The sequence below is a fragment of the Pyrus communis genome, chromosome 5, assembly GCF_041283825.1.
Source record: "Pyrus communis isolate YQ-2024b chromosome 5, ASM4128382v1, whole genome shotgun sequence".
NCBI classification, from domain to species: Eukaryota; Viridiplantae; Streptophyta; class Magnoliopsida; order Rosales; family Rosaceae; genus Pyrus; species Pyrus communis.
Genome location: NC_142569.1, coordinates 28,619,909 through 28,639,097, shown reverse-complemented (window position 1 = coordinate 28,639,097; position 19,189 = coordinate 28,619,909). Strand labels below are relative to the sequence as shown.

The 19,189-nt window shown below is 36.5% G+C and overlaps 1 protein-coding gene across 2 annotated transcripts; it reads left to right on the top strand.

The window, feature by feature from the left end:
* Nucleotides 1–12,079: 12,079 nt before the first annotated feature.
* LOC137725554 (phosphatidylinositol/phosphatidylcholine transfer protein SFH8) lies at nt 12,080–19,121 on the top strand. 2 transcript variants are annotated; one of them, XM_068464279.2, is made up of 15 exons: nt 12,080–12,458; nt 12,558–12,631; nt 13,181–13,484; nt 13,677–13,776; nt 13,858–14,124; nt 14,233–14,310; nt 14,420–14,521; nt 14,640–14,689; nt 15,036–15,135; nt 15,255–15,353; nt 15,443–15,559; nt 16,372–16,504; nt 17,653–18,056; nt 18,632–18,706; nt 18,814–19,121. In XM_068464279.2, exons 2-15 carry the CDS (start codon nt 12,598–12,600, stop codon nt 18,835–18,837), a joined length of 1,887 nt encoding a protein of 628 aa, XP_068320380.2. In that variant the 5' UTR covers nt 12,080–12,458; nt 12,558–12,597; the 3' UTR covers nt 18,838–19,121. The 2 variants fall into 2 exon arrangements, with proteins under 2 accessions (XP_068320380.2, XP_068320381.2); XM_068464280.2 differs by having other exon boundaries at nt 12,083–12,458; nt 15,446–15,559.
* The last annotated feature ends 68 nt before the right edge of the window (nt 19,122–19,189 follow it).

Below are 19,189 nucleotides of genomic sequence, written 5' to 3'. Positions count from 1 at the left end.
TTGGCTTATCCGGCTACACATGACATGACGCGTTAATAGTATTATTTTTTTAGGTATTTGAAACTTTTTATGACGTAATATAAAACTCTGAGGTTACCAATATTCTTGATTTACCATTGTGTATAATATATTTGTTCAGCAACATATGTCTTCTTAACTTTAAATTTGTGTCATAAACGTCGTCTTTATAATTTACCTGCAACAGGCTGCCATAGCTTTCAGGTGACAATCGTATTTGTTTGTGGTTTATCTTCTTACTGCCTTGTCTAGTTTTTATAAATGGTAAATTGGCTGTTGACTTTCTTTGTTGGTATTGATTCTTTTGGGACACTACAACATAAAGATATGTGATTCTCTCAACTCAAAAACTACTCTAGGGGCTGACATGCAATGTCAAGTGAAGACAGTTAAAACTCTCTCCTTTGCCTAAAGAAGCTTAACCCACTTCCATCTGCATCTAGCAATTGTGACTGAAACACGAGAGCTTCTTATGATAAATCTATTGTTTGTGTTACTTTTACCATCATACTAAATCTTTTGCAACTCCTAAGGAGATGGCCATTTGTGATTTGTAACTTCTTTGTTTTTCCCATATGAACATGAGAAGAGAACTTTATGCCATCATACTAAACTAGTGATATGTGCTTTTTGTTATGCTCCGATCCCGAGATATGTCCAAGATTGACACATGACGTCACTAGATACCTTCTCATCTATCATGTCCGAGATATGTCCAAGATTGACACATGACGTCACTAGATACCTTCTCATCTATCATGTCTCACCTCTGAGACATGACCAAAACAAATCAAATGTTCAGCAGCGCAGTAACTTTGCTTTTTATATCATGGCTGCATCTATCCTCTATGTTAAACTACCTATGTACCCTAAGACAGGATCAAGCTATTCGTAGTTCATCCTTTCGATTAAGCTTTGAAATTTCTCAAGGCATTCACAGACAAGAAACATAAAGCCTTAGCATCACTCAATAGAACTCAACGAGCATGGTTTGCTAGATTCTATATTATGAAATTCAACCATTCAACAACCAGGGGTTTCATTCATCCTTCATGTATATCTCACTGTTTTCTAATAACAATTCCACAATTAGAACAGATAATCGAATCAATGAATTAAAGATGCATAATATTAACATTTAACTAAGTTATTCAACAATTAAAGTCATATATCATTTCACTAAGTTAAATAAAGCTTACCTGTAAGGTTCGTCGTATTTCCTTACCTAAAATCCAAAGCAATAGCATTGTAGCCCTAAGTTACAAACATAAGTACAGGCCTTAGCAACTTCTATGCTTCTGCATTCTACACCGACTCAAAGGAACCGTCAAGACTTCTAAAGATCTTGTTCTTGACCATCTCAATGGAGTTTGAACCGAACACGATTCCAAACCACCTAGGAGAATTGAGATGAAGTACGGTATAAGAATCACTCAATGGAACCCTAGCAAAACACGGTTCCGGCCCACTCAATGGGACCGACCATGACATGATTTTGGACCATTGAACAAAATCGAGACCAAGCAGGTTATCCAGACCACTCAACGGAAACCTACTCTAGAATGCATATGGTTCCCCAGTACGAATTAACCAGGAGGAACCATAGGCATATATCCAATAGCGTGATCCCTAAATGCGAATTAACCAAGTATGACCATCTATTGATCAAATGTGATTAAGTAGGTAATGGCCCTCTAATGTGGATTAACCAAGCAAAACTCTATGCATCCATCTGATAGCGTGATACCCTAATGCGGAATAGCTAGGTATGACCATCTATGGAACTAATGTGACCAAGTAAACCGTGACCTCACAATGCAAATTAACCAGGCAAAGTCAGCCCTCGAATACATATGGTCCCTCAATGCGGATTAATCAGGCATGACCATAGGCAACCATCTAATAGGGTGGTCCGCCAATGCGGATTAACCAGGCAGAGCCACCTATGAAAGTAATGTAACCAACCAGGCAATGACCCACCAATGCAGATTAACCAGGTGGAGTCACTACTAGAGTGCGTATGGTCCCCCAATGTGGATTAACCAGGAAGAACCATAATCATGCCTCCAATAGTGCGGTTCCCCAATGCAGATCAATCAGACGGAGCCACTTATAAACCTGATGTAACAAGGTAGGCAGTGACCCCTCAATGCGAATTAACCAAGTAGAGTCACCCCTAGAATGCCTATAGTTCTCTAATGTCGATTAACAAGGCAGGACTATAGGTATACACATAATATTATGGTCTCCCAATGCGAATTAACCAGGAAGAACCATCCATGTACCACTCTTAAATGGTACAATCACATCATCACATATCATACAACATACAACAATTCAACAAGAACATAATTAGCTTGTCGTACAACGTGTAAGTCCTACACAATATTTCTAATATGGTTCTTGACTCATCCCTTTATACTAACAATTTCTCATTATTAATATTCTCGTCTGGAAGCCCAATGAGTACGTAAATCCTAGTCAGGCGTCACTTTCATGTACCCAAGATGACACGCAAACCAAGGTAAGCGCACTAGGCTTATTAGGTTGCTAGTAATGCTAGTTCAACATTTAAGAATGATTTAGAACTTGCTGACCAAAGTTAACCCTCAATCAAGCAGTCCTTACCTAGGTTATTAACCCTAATATGTTGATCTGGAAGATCTGGGCATTGAATTTCCAATCCCTAATTTCCTAAAATCCTCAAATACTATGTATGACCACATAGTATAATTTAATGACGATCCAACGGCCGGATCTTCATCTGTTACAAAGTTAAGTGGTAGCCATTTACAAAACTAGGCTCAAACGGTCAAATCTTGTTAAACAAATGTCAAAACTGGATTCTAGGAATCAAAATTAGCCAAAGTTGACAAAGTAGGTTGTTGGCCCAAGCTGGCGTCCATGAAGAGGAGAGTAAATCCCATCAAAATGATACCCTAAAAGAGGAAAGTAAATTCCATACCTTCCATAAAGGCTAATTACGCCGGAAAAACCTGAAACTGGCGAGGGAGCACTGGACACCCAAAACCCTTGAACAACCATTCGACTTCGCCAGAGCTCCAACGTCCTAAACATTGGTCGGGATTTGTTACTGGGGTTGAGGTGAGTTGACTACAAGTGGTGGCAGATGTTGGGCTAGCCGGAGTTGGGAGATCGCTGCTATGGAACTTGGGAAACGACAAGTTTTAGTTCGCCCAAATGGGGGCAACCAAGGGTGATTTTGGTTCGTTAGGCCGTAGGGATTCAAATGGTGGTGGTGACAAGGGTTTTCGTCTTCGAAAACCATCGAAAACATGGCAGAGAACACAGAAAACGGGTCAAGAGGCCAGCGAATCGAGTTAACGGTTTCGGCCGTGAGTCAATGCGTGATTAAGCCTCCTTCCTAAATTCTAGGACCTTCTATAAATAGAAAGTCCAAAGGACAAAATTACCTCCACCTTTGCTCGCTTATTTCTCATTCATTAGAATTCCATTTCATGAACAGCTTTCGTCTATGCGTCTGTGGAAGCGAGCTCTATCTGAAAATGCTAAGAGTGACTCTGAAAAGTCTACGATTTTTAAATGACTAATAACAAGAAATCAACTTGGAGGAGCAGGTCGAATAGTCAAAGAAGGGTATGAGATATTTCCTATTCTCGGATTTTTAAATGAATAGTAACAAGAAATCAACCTTATATTAACTGTTTAACCAATAATCTAAAATTTACGAACTATAAAAATAAATTCTAACAAAATGTGAATTACAAAAATTGAATAGTGAAACTTGGCTGCGGGATTTCACACCTTTTATCATTTGATGTGCTAATTTGCTTCACCTTTGGTGAGTTTGTAATTACCAAAAAGTGCAATAGGGCCTATAAGTACGAGAACCTTATGCCAATAGTTGAAAAGGTTGTGCATACAAATTTGCCCAAATTAGTTAGATATGATTAATTTGGCCAAAATAAAGGCATATATATAATCGAATTCTAACAAATGTAATGCTTGTTCTTACACATGTTGGTACCAAATATATTTGTTTATGTTCCTTGTATTGATCTAGAAGGACTAAGCAACCAATTTGTATCTGGAATCATGGCTTTGGTCATAGGTATCATCGCCAAGATCCGATTAACACGAAATATGTTAAAGAAAATAACTGAGGTTACTTTTCTATGTAAGCCATGTTTACTACAATGGAATGATGAATAAAGATCACTAGTTTCCTGCACCCGCCATCTCCAACATTGACTACCTGACCACTATGAAATGCATGTTGTCAGCATAAAGCCAGCAGCCATGCCGCCCGATATTGAAGAAATGTTGAATCCTGTTCTCAAGTGAATCAATGTGTTGAAACAAAACTTGTCATCTAAATAATTATGTTAATCATCTTAATACTGTTGAATTATGCCATTGAAGTTTGTAGCACTTAAAAAATACAAAACAAACATGGAAGATCTAAATCATGAGAAACTAACCTTGATCCTATACATTTTTCTTTGTTGCTTTCATTTGCAGGCACTTGAGGATGCTCTTGTTCAACAAGAGGAGCTAACTTTAAAAATAAGAAGAATAAAAAGAAGTTGTTATGGAACCACGTAATATGTCACTTCAACATTTTGACCTCCTTTTGTGTTAGATCTATTTAAGTGTTTTCACTTTTCTAGTTTTTTTATTTTATTTTTTCATATTGTTATGGGAGCAAAGGCGGTCCTAAAGTTTTTTGGTGTCAATTCCTCCGTTAAAATGCTGACGTGGCAAGTGACGGGACCCAGTTTCTATTAAAAATTAATTAATTAAATATTAAAAAATTAAAAATAAATTTTTTTTTTGGCATGAAGACCCACCCCTTCCCTCACCCTTTCTTCCCTCGCCCCCTTATCCCACCCAAAACCTAGATCCCTTCCCTATAACCCCCGACCCCTTCCCCACCCATGCCAACACCTTCACCCACTACAACCTCCTCCTCCCCCAACCCTTTCCCCACCCATGCCAACATCTCCCCCCCTCCCGACCCACCACCTCCTTTTCTTCTTCTTCTGTTCTTCCCCATCCACTCGTATCCCCCTCCACACCCCCAACCTTCCTTCACCAGCCCACTGTCACCCTCTCTTCCTCCATCTCCACGTCCTTCCATCTCACCCATGGATCCCCTCTCCCTCCGTCGAGCTGGACCCGGACGCACAAAACAGTGACGTCGACTCGAACCCAGATGGGGTGTTTGTAGGGTCGGGCGTGTTCAAGAGCGACAACCTAGTGAAACAGGGAAGGGCGATTGTGCAGGCGGTGATGCACTCTCGGGATCCAAATGTGTTGGCGAAGGTGAGCTACAAGTTGGGGGAGGCGATGGTGGGGTTCAAGGGACTGTTTAGGTGGATTGTTGATGTGGTGTTCCTCGTGGGCGTGGATATGGGGAAGAGAGGGCGGCGGTGGGTTGGTGAAGGAAGGTTGTTTGGGGGGGGGGGGGGGGGACACAGGTGGATAGGGAAGAAAAGAAGAAGAAGAAGAAAAAGAAGAAGGGGAGACAAGGATGGACAGGTGGGTCCCCCATTAAAAAAAATAATTTTATTGAGAATTTTAAAAAAAATTAATTTTTTAATATTTTTTTTTAAATTTTTTAATAAAGAGTGGCTCCTGCTTCAAGACACGTTAGTATTTAACAGAAAATTAACAAACAAAATGACGAAAGGTACGACATTGCAACAAATTTGGAGATACGGTATGACATTGAAACTTTTTAAAGACGAGGTATGAAACTGTTAATGACCCAATAATTGAGGTAGTTCTGTATAATTTACCCTAAAAAATTATTTAAGAAGGTTGTAACCTAGTCAAAATTAGGGGCTAGGCCCTCACTCTCATATTATATTACTTGAAGAAAAAACATACAACGGGTGACATAGTACCTAAACTCTGACAAAAAAAAAAAAAAAACAAAAACAAGAAACAAAATCAAATACAAACACTAAAAGTAAAACTCATTAAAATTTCAACCTTTAAGAAATCGTCTTCTTACACTTTTTGAAGCAAAATCATCAATTATATCATCATTATCCAAGTCTTCAATCTCATATTTTTCAGTGCATAAGATTGCTAATCCATTTAGCCTATCTTAAGTCATAGTGGTTCGCAAGTAAGATGTTAATAATTTCAATTTTAAAAAACTTCTTTTTGCAGATGTCACGGTGACAATATAATCAGCAATATACAATAAGCAATCAGCATATTTAGACACATGTCAACTTCTTTTATAAACAATACTATTTTTATGGATGTCAAGGGTTATCAGATTCAAATGCTTCTTTAGATAACATTATTTGCAAAATTTGTAATTCGGAACATAAGATGGCTTCATCTACATCAATGACGTTGCTATGTTTCAAATATACTTCGAGATTCATACATTCTTTTAGCTCATGATTATCCAATGAACTTAACTTTGACGCATCAAACAAGAAGCCAAAAATAGATTAAAAAGCCTTCAATTGTTCAAACCTGTGTTTCAGTTGAGAAAGAGTAATATCCACTATAACAATACAATAATTTGTTGTAAATGATTCTTCAGTTGACTGTTGTTCCTTCTCACTACCATCAATTCCATCATGATGCTTTCTTTTAGATCAATGATGTTTAGTTTGAAAAACAGGTTGAATTCCTAAATCAAGTGCAATTTCTGTATCATCATTCATTGCATAAGCAAAACTAGTTTCTCTATAATGCTTCCAATGCCTTTACAACAACATCAAAACACGTCTTCACATTGTAATTTTTGTGCTCATCATGTTAATCTTCGACAAACTGTCATACCAAATAACCAAAGTTTATACAATGTCAAAACTTGAAAGTTTTCTTAATGCTGACGATCTTTCATCCTTATCGGGATTATCAGTAATTTCCACCAGTTTAAACAAAGCATCTTTAACTTTGGCAACTTGGGATTTAATTGTTTTGATACTTTCAATATGACTTTCCCATCGAGTAGTTTATATTGACAGATTTAAACCATCAATATATTCAAGCAAAATAGTCCAGCGCTTTGTAGAGTTGGAAAACATAATATATATACAAATTGACATGCTCCAAACAAAGAGTTTTCTTTTAGACACGAACTTGTCATATCGCAAACTATTATATTAAGATAATGAGAACAACATTTCATGTAAAACACTCTAGAATTTATGTCTGACAATTCTTTTGGAGACCTTAGGAGAACATGTCATGTAAAATGCTCGAGAATTTATTTCCAAAAATCTTTTTGGACACCTTGTTGTTTCACTCTTATATTAGATTTATTACCATAATCTTGTACTCTCACATTATCAATAACAAGATCAAGAGATTTTATTACATCTTGCAATTCACTAAAAAGTCATTGTCTTGATATATCTTCCACACTTAAAAACTCCAAGAAATACTCCCATATTTTATTGACTTGACAAGTCAACACATCTTAAAATTAAAGTCATATGCTCCACATGACTTGGATTAGGAGTATAATCAAGGATGACCTAAAAAAAAAATTTGGGCTCTTTTATTTTTTTTTTAATGATTGGATTATGCATTTTCAAGTTAAAGTAGCTATTAACTCATTTTAGATTTTCTGGCCCAGATAGTGATGAGGAATCTTTTTATTCTCTATTTTCTTTCTCATCTCCATTCTACACCATTGTCGTCCCCCATCGCCGTCCCCCACGGCCTCTCTTCCCCTCTTTGACTTTTCTACTACTGATCCGCCGCTTCGACCTCCCTCGTCGCTCCAATCTTCTCTACGCCAATCACTACCGCCACTCAAAACTCATCATCCAAAATCAATTGACACCAAAAACCCATTTCTGAAATCGAAATAATTTCTGGATACCCATCAATCGAAATCATCAAAAATTCAAAACCCATATCCCGAAATATTTCAAAAAGTTGTGAAAAGCTAGGAAAATATGTACTTGAAATTAAAGCTTGAATATAAATTTTTTTTTTTCCAAGGGAAACAAAAACGAACCATCATTCAATAGGAACATGCAGAGAGGAAGCTCGCGCTTGAAGGCATCGATCTTCCTCATGGGATCTGGGTTTGGGGTGTTTAGGTTAGGGAAGATGATAGGGGGAAGGTTGGGGGGATGGGTGGGAAGGGTTGCCCCGAGAGAGAGAAGAGAGAGAGAGAGGCGAGAGTGAGAGAGAGGAGAGAGAGATGAGAGAAAGAGGGTGGTGGAGGAATGGTTTCTGGGATTTTGGGGATGGGTCGAAAGGAGAGTGGCGGGGGAGGTTGAAGGGAGAGTGGCGAGGGAGGTTGAAGCGGAGGGGGAGGTCAAATAGAGAGTGACGGTAGTGATCGGCGCAGAGAAGACAGGAGCAGGATAGGATTTGGGTTTAGGGTGTTTGGGTTTGGGGAAGACGAGAAGGGGAAGGTTGGTGGATGTGAGGGAAGGGTTGCCCAGAAAGAGAGAAGAGAGAGAGGCGAGAAAGAGAGGTGGATCCCACAATTTAATATAAAAAAATAATTTTATTTTTAATTTTTTAATATTTAATTATTAAAAATATATTTAATTATTTTTTAGTCCAGTTGGACTAAGGAGTGGAGCCCATCTTAAGCCACGTCAGTATTTAACAGAAAAACTGACGGAGGTCTGACATTGACACAAATTCATAAGATGAGGTATGACATTGTCAATTTTAAAAGAGGTATGAAAGTGTTGTGACACCAATAGTTGAGATAGTTTTTTGTAATTTACCCTTCTTTTTAATATATGTTCTTGTATTGAAGAAAAAAAACGCATTTTGAGCATTCGCCCTGGGCACCAAATAACTCAGGATCGACCATGTGTGCAAGATAAAACCACCCAAAGACTATGGTGTTTGAGTAATATTAGAAAATATGAAAATAATAAAAGAATTGAATGATGATAATCATAAAGAATCACAAACCAAATATATCATAATAATAAGTGTGTATACAGTCAAAGTAAATAGAGTAAAGTACAAAAAACTACCTTAACTATTGGTGTCACGACACTTTCATACCATCTTTTAAAATTGACAATGTCATACCTCATCTTTAGAATTTGGTCCAATGTTATACCTTCCGCTACTTGACCGTTTACTTTTTAGTTAAATGCTGACGTGGCTTGATTCGGGGCCCACTTTCTATTAAAAAATCATTAAAATATTATTAAAAACTAAAAAAAAAGTATTAAATATTTTTAAAATAATAAAGAAAAGTATTAAAAAAAATCCCTTTGTTCGTCCCTCCCCCCCTCTCTCTCTCTCCATCTTCCCATCTTCATCTTCTTCCCTGCTTAATCTTCAACTAAAAAAAAAAAATTTGAAAACCCATTAACCCCCCTCCAAACCACCCCCCCCCACCCAAAACCCAATCCCCTGCCAACCCCAAATCCACCACTCTCATCCATTCTTCACATCCTCTTCCGCACCCATCTTCCCGCCAACAGGATCTGGTTTTATTTATTTATTTTTTCTGGTTTGCAGGAGGGAGAAGGAGAGGGGGTGGGGGGGGGGGGAAGACAAATTGGAATTTTTTTTTTTTTTGGGGGGGTTGCAGGTGGGGGGAAGAAGATGAAGATGGGGGAGAAGAGAGAGGAGGGGGGGAGGGGGAGGGACAAACTGAGGGTTGTTTTTTTTTTCCTTACTTTTCTTTATTATTTTAATATTTAAAAAATATTAAATAATTTTTTTTTAGTTTTTAATAATATTTTAATGATTTTTTAATAGAAAGTGGGCCCCGAACCAAGCCACGTTAGTATTTAATTGAAAAGTAAAACAGCCAAGTAACAGAAGGTATAATATTTGACCAAATTCTAAAGATGAGGTATGACATTGTCAATTTTAAAAGATGAGGTATGAAAGTGTCGTGACATCAATAGTTGAGGTAGTTTTTTGTACTTTACCCAAGTACATAATAGATATAGTAAGAAATACTAACAAACTTGGAGATTGAGGCTTGCATAAATACAATGTCCTAAAGACAGAATTTCATAGGCGTCTCTCTTCCAGAATTCAACAATCTATAATCTGAAATTGAATCACTTCAATCTTCGAACTTTATATATTATGCACTCTCAAGACACAACTCGGAATTTGACAAATGAAGAATGACATAAATAGAGTGGAGAAACCTTATTTCTTAAGAGTAAGATTTGACTCACTAATTCCCTTTTTAGTTATTTTTCTATTACCGGATTGCTTGAGTTTATATAAAACCCAATGCACCTTCTCAGAACTTATGTTTCTATTAGTCTTAAACCATATGACATCTGGCACCTATTTAAAACAACCAAATAGTTTTCAATAATTGACATCTAAAAACAACAACTTTTCATTCAATATTAAAAATTATAATATTATATAATAATATAATTTCCAACATATGGAACAAAGAACTTATTTGGAGGAAATACAATTTGCATAAGATGCAGGTTTTTGTTCGATAGCCAAAAGAATCTCTTGACGTCTACCGTGCGATCCACATGTTGAAGGCATAAGAAGGCTCTTGCAACTACAAAGGGGATTGAATTGATTTAACAGTGTAGGTGGAGCAATGGTGATTTCAGTTTGTAAATAGAACACGTAACAAAGTGACTCATCCATTAGCATCTAGGTTTTCTAATTCGTGTTATTTGTGTCAATTGTTCCTGTCAATAAAAATAGTCAAGAATTATAAATAAAAAGAAAAAGAATTAAACAAGTTTGTTGTCACAAAATCACTATTAAAATGTGTTATGCTATTCATGTTAACAGGTTCTATCAATTGCATGTTCATATAAAAAAAAACCCTTTAGTTTGGGTGTAATTTCAACCTTATACCACATATTTAAAACATTTCAATCTCATACATTTAGTTATTATTTAATTTCAATATCGTACAATCGTTAATTGTTTTAAAATACTTTTCTTATACATTTAATTGTTTATTGTTAGGGTATCTAATCTGTATATTTATTTACACAAAAATACCCTTACACATTATGGTTCTATTTTCACGTCTATTGCAATTATTATTATTATTATTATTATTATTATTTTATTTTTTTTTTGTTTCTAGAGCTTTTTTGTCCAATACAGTTTTCTGTTCAGTTATGGTTTTTACCAGTTTGTCCTCATTTTTTTTTATTTTTCAATGTTTGATTGTGAAGGAATCAAAGGGCGATTTAGAAAGCTTAACCATGTTGGAGTGCTGCTTTATATATGTAGATGATACTTCAAATTGCTTTTTGTTTTATTTTTTATTTATTTTATTTATTTATTTTTAATACAGTGGTTAAAGAAATTATCAATCATAGATTTACCATGGATTTTGTTAGTAAATATTAATCATAAATCAAAATTTTCGTTTGTTTTCTATTAAAAAGTTGAATATTCTGTTTATATGCAATGATGTAATTATCAATTATAAACAACATGACGATTTCTTATATGCACCCAAAAACTACCATCTAATAAAGTGAAAATCAAACTCGAACATTATCCAACAATAATGAAAATAATAAAATTACATGACATCCCAACAAGTCAAATGAAAGCATATACATAAATTAGCCTGATAATAATTCTCTTCACTTTAAAAATTAAAGAAAAGTAATGAAAATAACTTAAAAATTTTGAATTTTAACGATAAGGACAAAATAAAGGGTAAAATGAATAGTATCATGATTGACTTTTTAGTGTAAAAATATGACTTTTCGTTAAAGTGAATAATACCAGGAGCTTTTCGTTAAAGTTCTCTAAAAATTATAGAGAAATCGATCCCGAAAACTAACTCAATAAAAGACAAAAAAAACAGTGTCAAAATTGTAGGGTTATTTTGTTCCTTCCAAGTTTTCGAGAGATTTTTCAGTGTGACCGATACACATGGTACGTCATGTCTCACTGTACAAATGATGGGATATATGTGTTAAAAAATTAATAACTTAAAAAATAAAATTTCTCATCGCTTCTATTAAAACACATTGTGTAATATTTGTATTACTGTCACAATTAAAAATTTCCCCAAGTTTCCAACACAACCACGTGCTAAAATACACAAAAGAAAACACCATAAATACGAACCCCACCCGATGACCAAATCATTACTTCATCATATTCCCCCGCCATTTCACTCCTCAACTACCGCCGGCAATTCCGTCTTTAACGCTCCTCCATCCCGCCACGTGTCATCCCTCCAACTGGGTCCCACCTCCCTCCGTTGCTCACCACTATAAGCACAAGGCAAACCCCTCTCTCTCCTCTCTCCTTCCCTCTCTTCGCCGTCGCTCACCGGCAATTTAAATTATTTATTAATTTAAATTTAGAGAAAAAAAATAATAATCTTTCGAGAATTTCCGAGAATCCGTTACGGACAAGACGTTCCAGCTGCAGATCGGCTTACAGGAGCTTTTCTCTGACTAAACGAGCATTGCTGACCGTCTGATCTTCCTCCTGATTTCCGGCGATTCGAACCCAAAAAGGTAAAGCATTACTTACGTTTCGCACCTCAATTTTCTCGTTAAGTGCTCCGAAATTCGCGGTTTCTGGAATTTGTGACGGAAATGCGAGGTTTTTCGCAGGGTGCATTGCGTGGATGCGAGTAAGTGATCAGAGACGAGAATGTCGGGCCCGCTGGATCGGTTCGCCAGGCCTTGTGAGTCCATCTCTCTGTCTCTAGTTCTTTCTCTCTCTAGATTTTTGTCGGTGCGGCTGTGTGCTTGTTGCTGTTGAATCTGGAGGGCTTTGTGTTTGGTCTTGAGGGGACTGTGGTTTTGGATGGGTTTAATTACTTGGCTGAATTTAGGGTTTCTGTTTGGTTGCTGAGAAAATTCATCAGAAATGAAACGGAAATCTGAGGAAAGTTTAAATTTTGACTTCCCCCCCCGTTTCATGGTTTTGTTTTTAGTAAATGGGTCGTCTTTTCTCAGGTCAAGACATCAAATTTTACCAATTTGTTGTATTATATTTGTTAATGTTTTAGAAAGTTTGAATTTTGACTTTCTTTTTCCTCTCATGCTTGTGTTTTTAGTAAATGGATCGTCTTTTCTCGGTCAAAACATCAAATTTTACGAATTTGTTGTTTTATATTTGTTAATGTTTTCACAAACCCTATTCTTATTCTTGTTCTCAAATGCGGGTTTGTGAATTCGGTTAACGCCAGCGAGTTTTTAATGTCAATCCCGTTGTTGTTGTGGTGCTGCAGGTTTTGAAGGGTTTTATGGTAGTGATGAGAGGAGGGAGAGGAAGTCTGATTTTGAGAATTCAGAGGATGAGCGGAGGACTAGAATTGGGACTCTGAAGAAGAAGGCGCTAAGTGCATCTACCAAATTTAAACATTCTCTCAAGAAAAAGGGTGGTAGGAGAAAGAGTGATGGCCGAGTCAGCTCTGTTTCCATTGAAGACGTTCGTGATATTGAAGAGCTGCAGGCTGTTGATGCATTTCGACAAGCACTGATTTTGGATGAATTGCTCCCAGAAAAGCATGACGATTATCATATGATGTTGAGGTGCTCACTAGTTCACCTTGCACAACTGCATATAATCATGCATACAAATACCTCTGGAAGTTCATAAACTAGTAATTTCTTGAAATATGGTTGAATAGTTCCTGTGAGATGGGTAATATTGATGAATTTCTGGTAATATTGATTAATACGGTTTCTCATATTTAGACATTAACCTTTAGACGTTACCTTCAGGTTTTTGAAAGCAAGGAAGTTTGATCTTGAAAAAGCCAAGCATATGTGGGCTGATATGCTTCAATGGAGGAAGGACTATAGTGCTGACACTATCATGGAGGTAACTACGGCTAATAAAATTTGTTTGATCATGCATACTTTTCATTTCTCATTCTATCTACCATGTTGATGTTTCTATCAGGATTTTGAGTTCAAAGAGTTGAATGAAGTTCTAAAGCACTACCCTCATGGGCATCATGGTGTGGATAAGGAGGGAAGGCCCGTTTACATTGAAAGATTGGGTAAAGTAGATCCCAATAAAGTAATGCAGGTTACGACTATGGATCGGTATGTGAAATACCATGTTCAGGAGTTCGAGAAAAACTTTGCAATAAAGTTTCCAGCTTGCACCATTGCTGCAAAGAGGCACATAGATTCAAGCACTACAATTTTAGATGTCCAAGGCGTGGTATGTTACCTCTTATCTGTAATCAACCATTTCTGTATTTACTTTTCATATTAAGTACAACCATAATATCTAATTATTGTGGATTCGTTTGTTTAAATTGTTTCAAAGGGCTTCAAGAATTTTACGAAGTCTGCACGAGATTTAATTACACGGTTGCAGAACATTGATAATAACAATTACCCTGAGGTATGCAATCACATTTGTTTAGAACTTTGTCGTAGCTACTTTTTATATGGATTGGAAATTCAACATTAACACCTCATTTGGACCTTTGATTTGTTCACAACTGGTGCAGACCCTGTGTCAAATGTTTATCATTAATGCTGGTCCCGGATTTAGGCTGCTGTGGAACACTGTAAAGACTTTTCTCGATCCTAGAACAACATCAAAGATTCATGTATGTAGAAATTACTTTTTTTCATGTATCAGAACTATTAAGGTTGGCGGGGTTCATTGGAAATCTGTCACGAATTTAGTCATTTACCATCCTTCTTTGATTGTATACAACATTACAGGTTCTTGGAAACAAATATCAGAACAAATTGCTTGAGGTAATCGATGCCAGGTGAGCAGGCGGCAGCGTATCTGTCATCCGTAATGCTATATTTGTTCTATCTCAACACACATAGAAGTTCATTGTGATGTACTTGTTCCAACTATGATGTGAATCAAGATTGTTGATCATGCTGAATCATAGCTGAATGTGTGGTTGTCAATGATAGTCTGGCAATACAACATTGCAACCTCTCTGTAAATATAGACACTCAAAGACAGATATATATTATATATAATATATATATGTATATCTATTTTTCTTAGTATTATTTTCTATAATGATTTTTATCTTTCCTATGTTAAATTTATAATTGCACTTAGCTTAATACTTACAAAGATTTCTTCCAAGTATGCAGTGAGTTGCCAGATTTTCTGGGTGGTAACTGTACCTGTGCAGATCAGGGAGGTTGCCTTCGATCTGATAAGGGGCCATGGAAAAACCCTGAGATATTGAAGGTTATATCTTGTTCCCTAGTTTTCCTTTCTGCTGCATATTCTTTTTAGTTTTACAAGATTTTGGTGCAGTTTATATTTGTTTGTTACTGAATCGAGCTTGCTTATGCTCTGTGTTACAGATGGTTCTAAATGGTGAAGCACGACGTGCAAGGCAAGTTGTTAAAGTCCTAAACAGTGAAGGGAAGGTTCTTGCTTATGCTAAGCCACAATATCCAATGGTAAAACTTATATAGTTTTCACTACTGCAGAATAAAAAGTGAGATTTTTGCATTAGTTTTTACATTTTGTGGGGGGTTTTGTATTGAAGCAGGTAAAGGGAAGTGATACATCCACTGCTGAGTCAGGATCTGAAGCAGAAGATATTGCGCCCCCAAAAGCTTTGAAGAATTATTCACATCTTCAATTGACTCCTGTTCGCGAAGAGGTAGGTTTAACCTTTTTATATGTAACTATTGTGATGAATTGATTCATCATTGGAGCCTTAGAAGTTATATTGACCAATAGAGAAAAAGGAACTTATTTTGCACAGGTAATTGATATATCTCTTTAAGAGTTGTTGGTAGGGGAGCATTCTTGTTTGCTTTGTTTGATAGAACAATCTTCTAGACAGGATAGAAGTAGAATTTGAGCATTGACCTTTTTATGTTTAATTTGATATGGAAGTCTTACTACAGTAGGTTGGTTGATAAGTCATTTCTTCCCTCTTCTTAGCTCTTCTGCCATATCTTAAAAGTAAAAATAACTTCCTAGAGTAAATCATTGCGTGGGTTTTTCTCATGTAGCGTAATACTTGTAATACAATTTAAAGGTGAAACTCTAACATTTAGTGTGAGATTCGTCTGTGCGTAGGTTGGTTAATAAGTCATTTCTTCCCTCTTCTTAGCTCTTCTGCCATATCTTAAAAGTAAAAATAACTTCCTAGAGTAAATCATTGTGTGGGTTTTTCGCATGATAGCGTAATAATTGTAATACAATTTAAAGGTGAAACTCTAACGTTTAGTGTGAAATTTGTATGTGCGTATTTTTTTGGTAATGGCGTGCAGTGAACATTGACTTTGATTGTGTTGGCTTGAATTGGTTAGGAAGTTAAGGGCTATTGGATCCCCAAGAGTAATTAAGATGCGTAATATTATGTAATAAACAAGAATAGCTTGGAAAAGTTTTACCCTCTATTGATGGTTGCATTCATTTGTGGTCAATCATGTATTCTTTAATGTGCTATAATAAAATATGCAGGTTAAGGCCGTTGGCAAGGCAAACAGTGCAGGTAATTTCTCTGGTTATGATGAATATGTTCCTATGATTGACAAAGCTGTTGATGCTAATTGGAAAAAGCAAGTGGTTCTCCAGAGAACTCATTCTTCCAAAGGTCAGCAAGTCTAACGTCGACTTTCCTGCCAAGATATAACATTTTTTAATTATCATGTTGTTATAGGAACGACTTAAACTAGTCCAATATAATAAGACTTGATAGCCTCATAATAGTTGAAATTTCATTACTTTGAGTGATTTACTTTTATACTGACGTCAGTGTATCTTGTGCCAAATTTTGGAAACAGAGGTATCATGACATTGACATGGACAAATGTTTAATCTTTACAAAATGAAAATGGACATGGATATTTGTGGAATACACCAAAAATATACATAAATCTCTATATATATTTACAGGCGTTACCTTCTTCAGGAAAGAGGGCAGTTCTTAAAATTTTTTTCATTATGTAACAGTTAGTGTCACAACAAATCAGACGTCAAGGCTATGTTTGGGTAAGGGCTTTGAAGTCCCAAGGGGTTGAGGCAAAGTTTGTAAGCAATGAATTATAAAATGTTAGATAGGAGGGATTATAAATGCACCACTTGAGCATTGCAAAGCCATGTGAGAGGGATTTGCAAATGACTACTTGGAAGGTGTCATTTACAAATCCCTTTTTATGTTCCGTTGTAATGATTATGTGGTGCATTTCTAAACCCCTCCGATCTAATGCTTTGTAGTATATTTCTTCCTCCCTTGGTCTAAATCCTTTGAGACAAGACCCTTACCCAAACATAGCCCAAAAGTATTAGAAATCACTCTTCAAAATGCTGTATCTTAACTCTTGACTACCAAAAATTCGTTTTTCTGTAACCAGGAATGGAGATATTCATTTTTGTCAAAATTACCTATTAATCAGTGTGCAAGCTGAGCTACCTGCCGGGAAACAATTATCTTTGTCCCTCAACAATATATTATTTATTCTTAGTTCATTGAAAGATTATAGATCTTTCAAGCTACGAAGGATAATGTTTACTCAGCATATTATTGTCTTGAACTTGGGGCGTACGACTCCTATTTTTCCTTTACCTGCTGTCAAGTCCAAATGGTATAGTATATGGTACTGAACTTAAATAGTAGCAAACAGTCGCGTTGTAATGCTAGATAACCATATTTGATTGAGCTGTTATTAACTTGTTTTTCTTTTAATTGTTTTGGTACTTTACATTATATAAATTAACAGAGTCAAAATCTTTTTCATTCAGGGACACTTCCAGTACCTGACTCCCCTAAGAATCCAGAAGGAATCCAAGGTCGGATTTTGGTTGCACTTATGGCCTTCTTCCTGACTTGTCTCACTCTCTTCCGCTCAGTGGCTTCCCAAGTAACTAGGAAGCTTCCTGATGCATTGGTTAATCACAATCAAAATATTCCAGAAAGCACTTTTGATGAAGCAAACAAGGAAGAGGGTCGTCCTTCTTCACCAACAACATCAATTACTGGGACTGATCTTCTACCCTCTGTACTGAAAAAGCTGGTGGAGCTTGAGGAGAAGGTTGACATGCTCCAAGCTAAGCCATCTGAGATGCCTTATGATAAAGCGGAATTGCTGAATGCTGCTGTTTGCCGGGTAGATGCCTTGGAAGCAGAGTTAATTGCCACTAAAAAGGTATAGAAGCTTTATTTGATTCTTGGGTAAAATGGGTGCCTTCTACCTGAAATCATATTACCGCCTTCAAAAATGTTCAACTTCTGGCTTACTTTGCATTTTATTCTTTCCGGGAAAGGCTGCAACTTTGTTATTCTTTGTGTTAGCTAGACCGTAATTATCAAGTAAAAAAAGTAAATAATTATAAAAGTAGCTTCACTATGGTCTATAGCCTATCTATTTATGATGGAATGGCACACCTGTGCATGATCCCGGTGGCAACAAATCTTTAAAAGAGTTAATCTAAGCAATGTGAATTATAAAAGGAAAGACATCAGACCTAAAGGATGGCTGCAATCCCAATTCAATTGGCATTGTACTCAACTTGTATTTTATTTTTCTTTAAGTGTTTTAAGTTTGCATCTCTCTCGACGACATAGTTTTAGTGATTACTTGCATGTGTTTTGCATCTCATTGTGCATGTAGGGGTATACATGTTAAGGTGCCGATGACAGCATGAGTGCTTCTTGGTTGTCACTGGGCTTAGTTTCGGTATTTCAGAATGATGCATGCATTGACTGTTTCTTATGGATCAGGCTCTGCACGAGGCTTTGATGAGGCAAGAAGAGCTTCTGGCTTATATTGACAGGCAAGAAGACGCCAAGCTCCGGGTACTTTAACCATTCAGTCCGTCTAGGGAGATGTGTATTCGTCTTTTTCGTTTCCATGGTTCTATGGTTCATGAGTTTTAAGACATTTTCTTGTTCCCTGTCATCAGAAAAAGAAGTTTTTTTGCTGGTAGAGGTGGTGGTTGCTGTTGAAGAGAGACTACCGAAGAAAGGGATTTGCTACGCTGTTTCTCAAACACGTAAGATCCCTACATGAGTGTTTGACTAGACAATACCGACCTTTGATATCATAGACAACTATATCATCTGAAATGATGCCCATTCTGTCTACTGAGAACGATACAGAACTGACTGTCGAGTTTTATTTTCTTGAACGAAGGTTGTGTAGTTTGAATTGAGTAATCCTATACACTTTTTTAAATGTTGAAAGAGCAACTAACCAGAGATTTTATTATAATTATGGCTTATCTGGTGCATTTTATCAACTATAAATTAGATATATAAGGCGTATGACCGAACAATTCT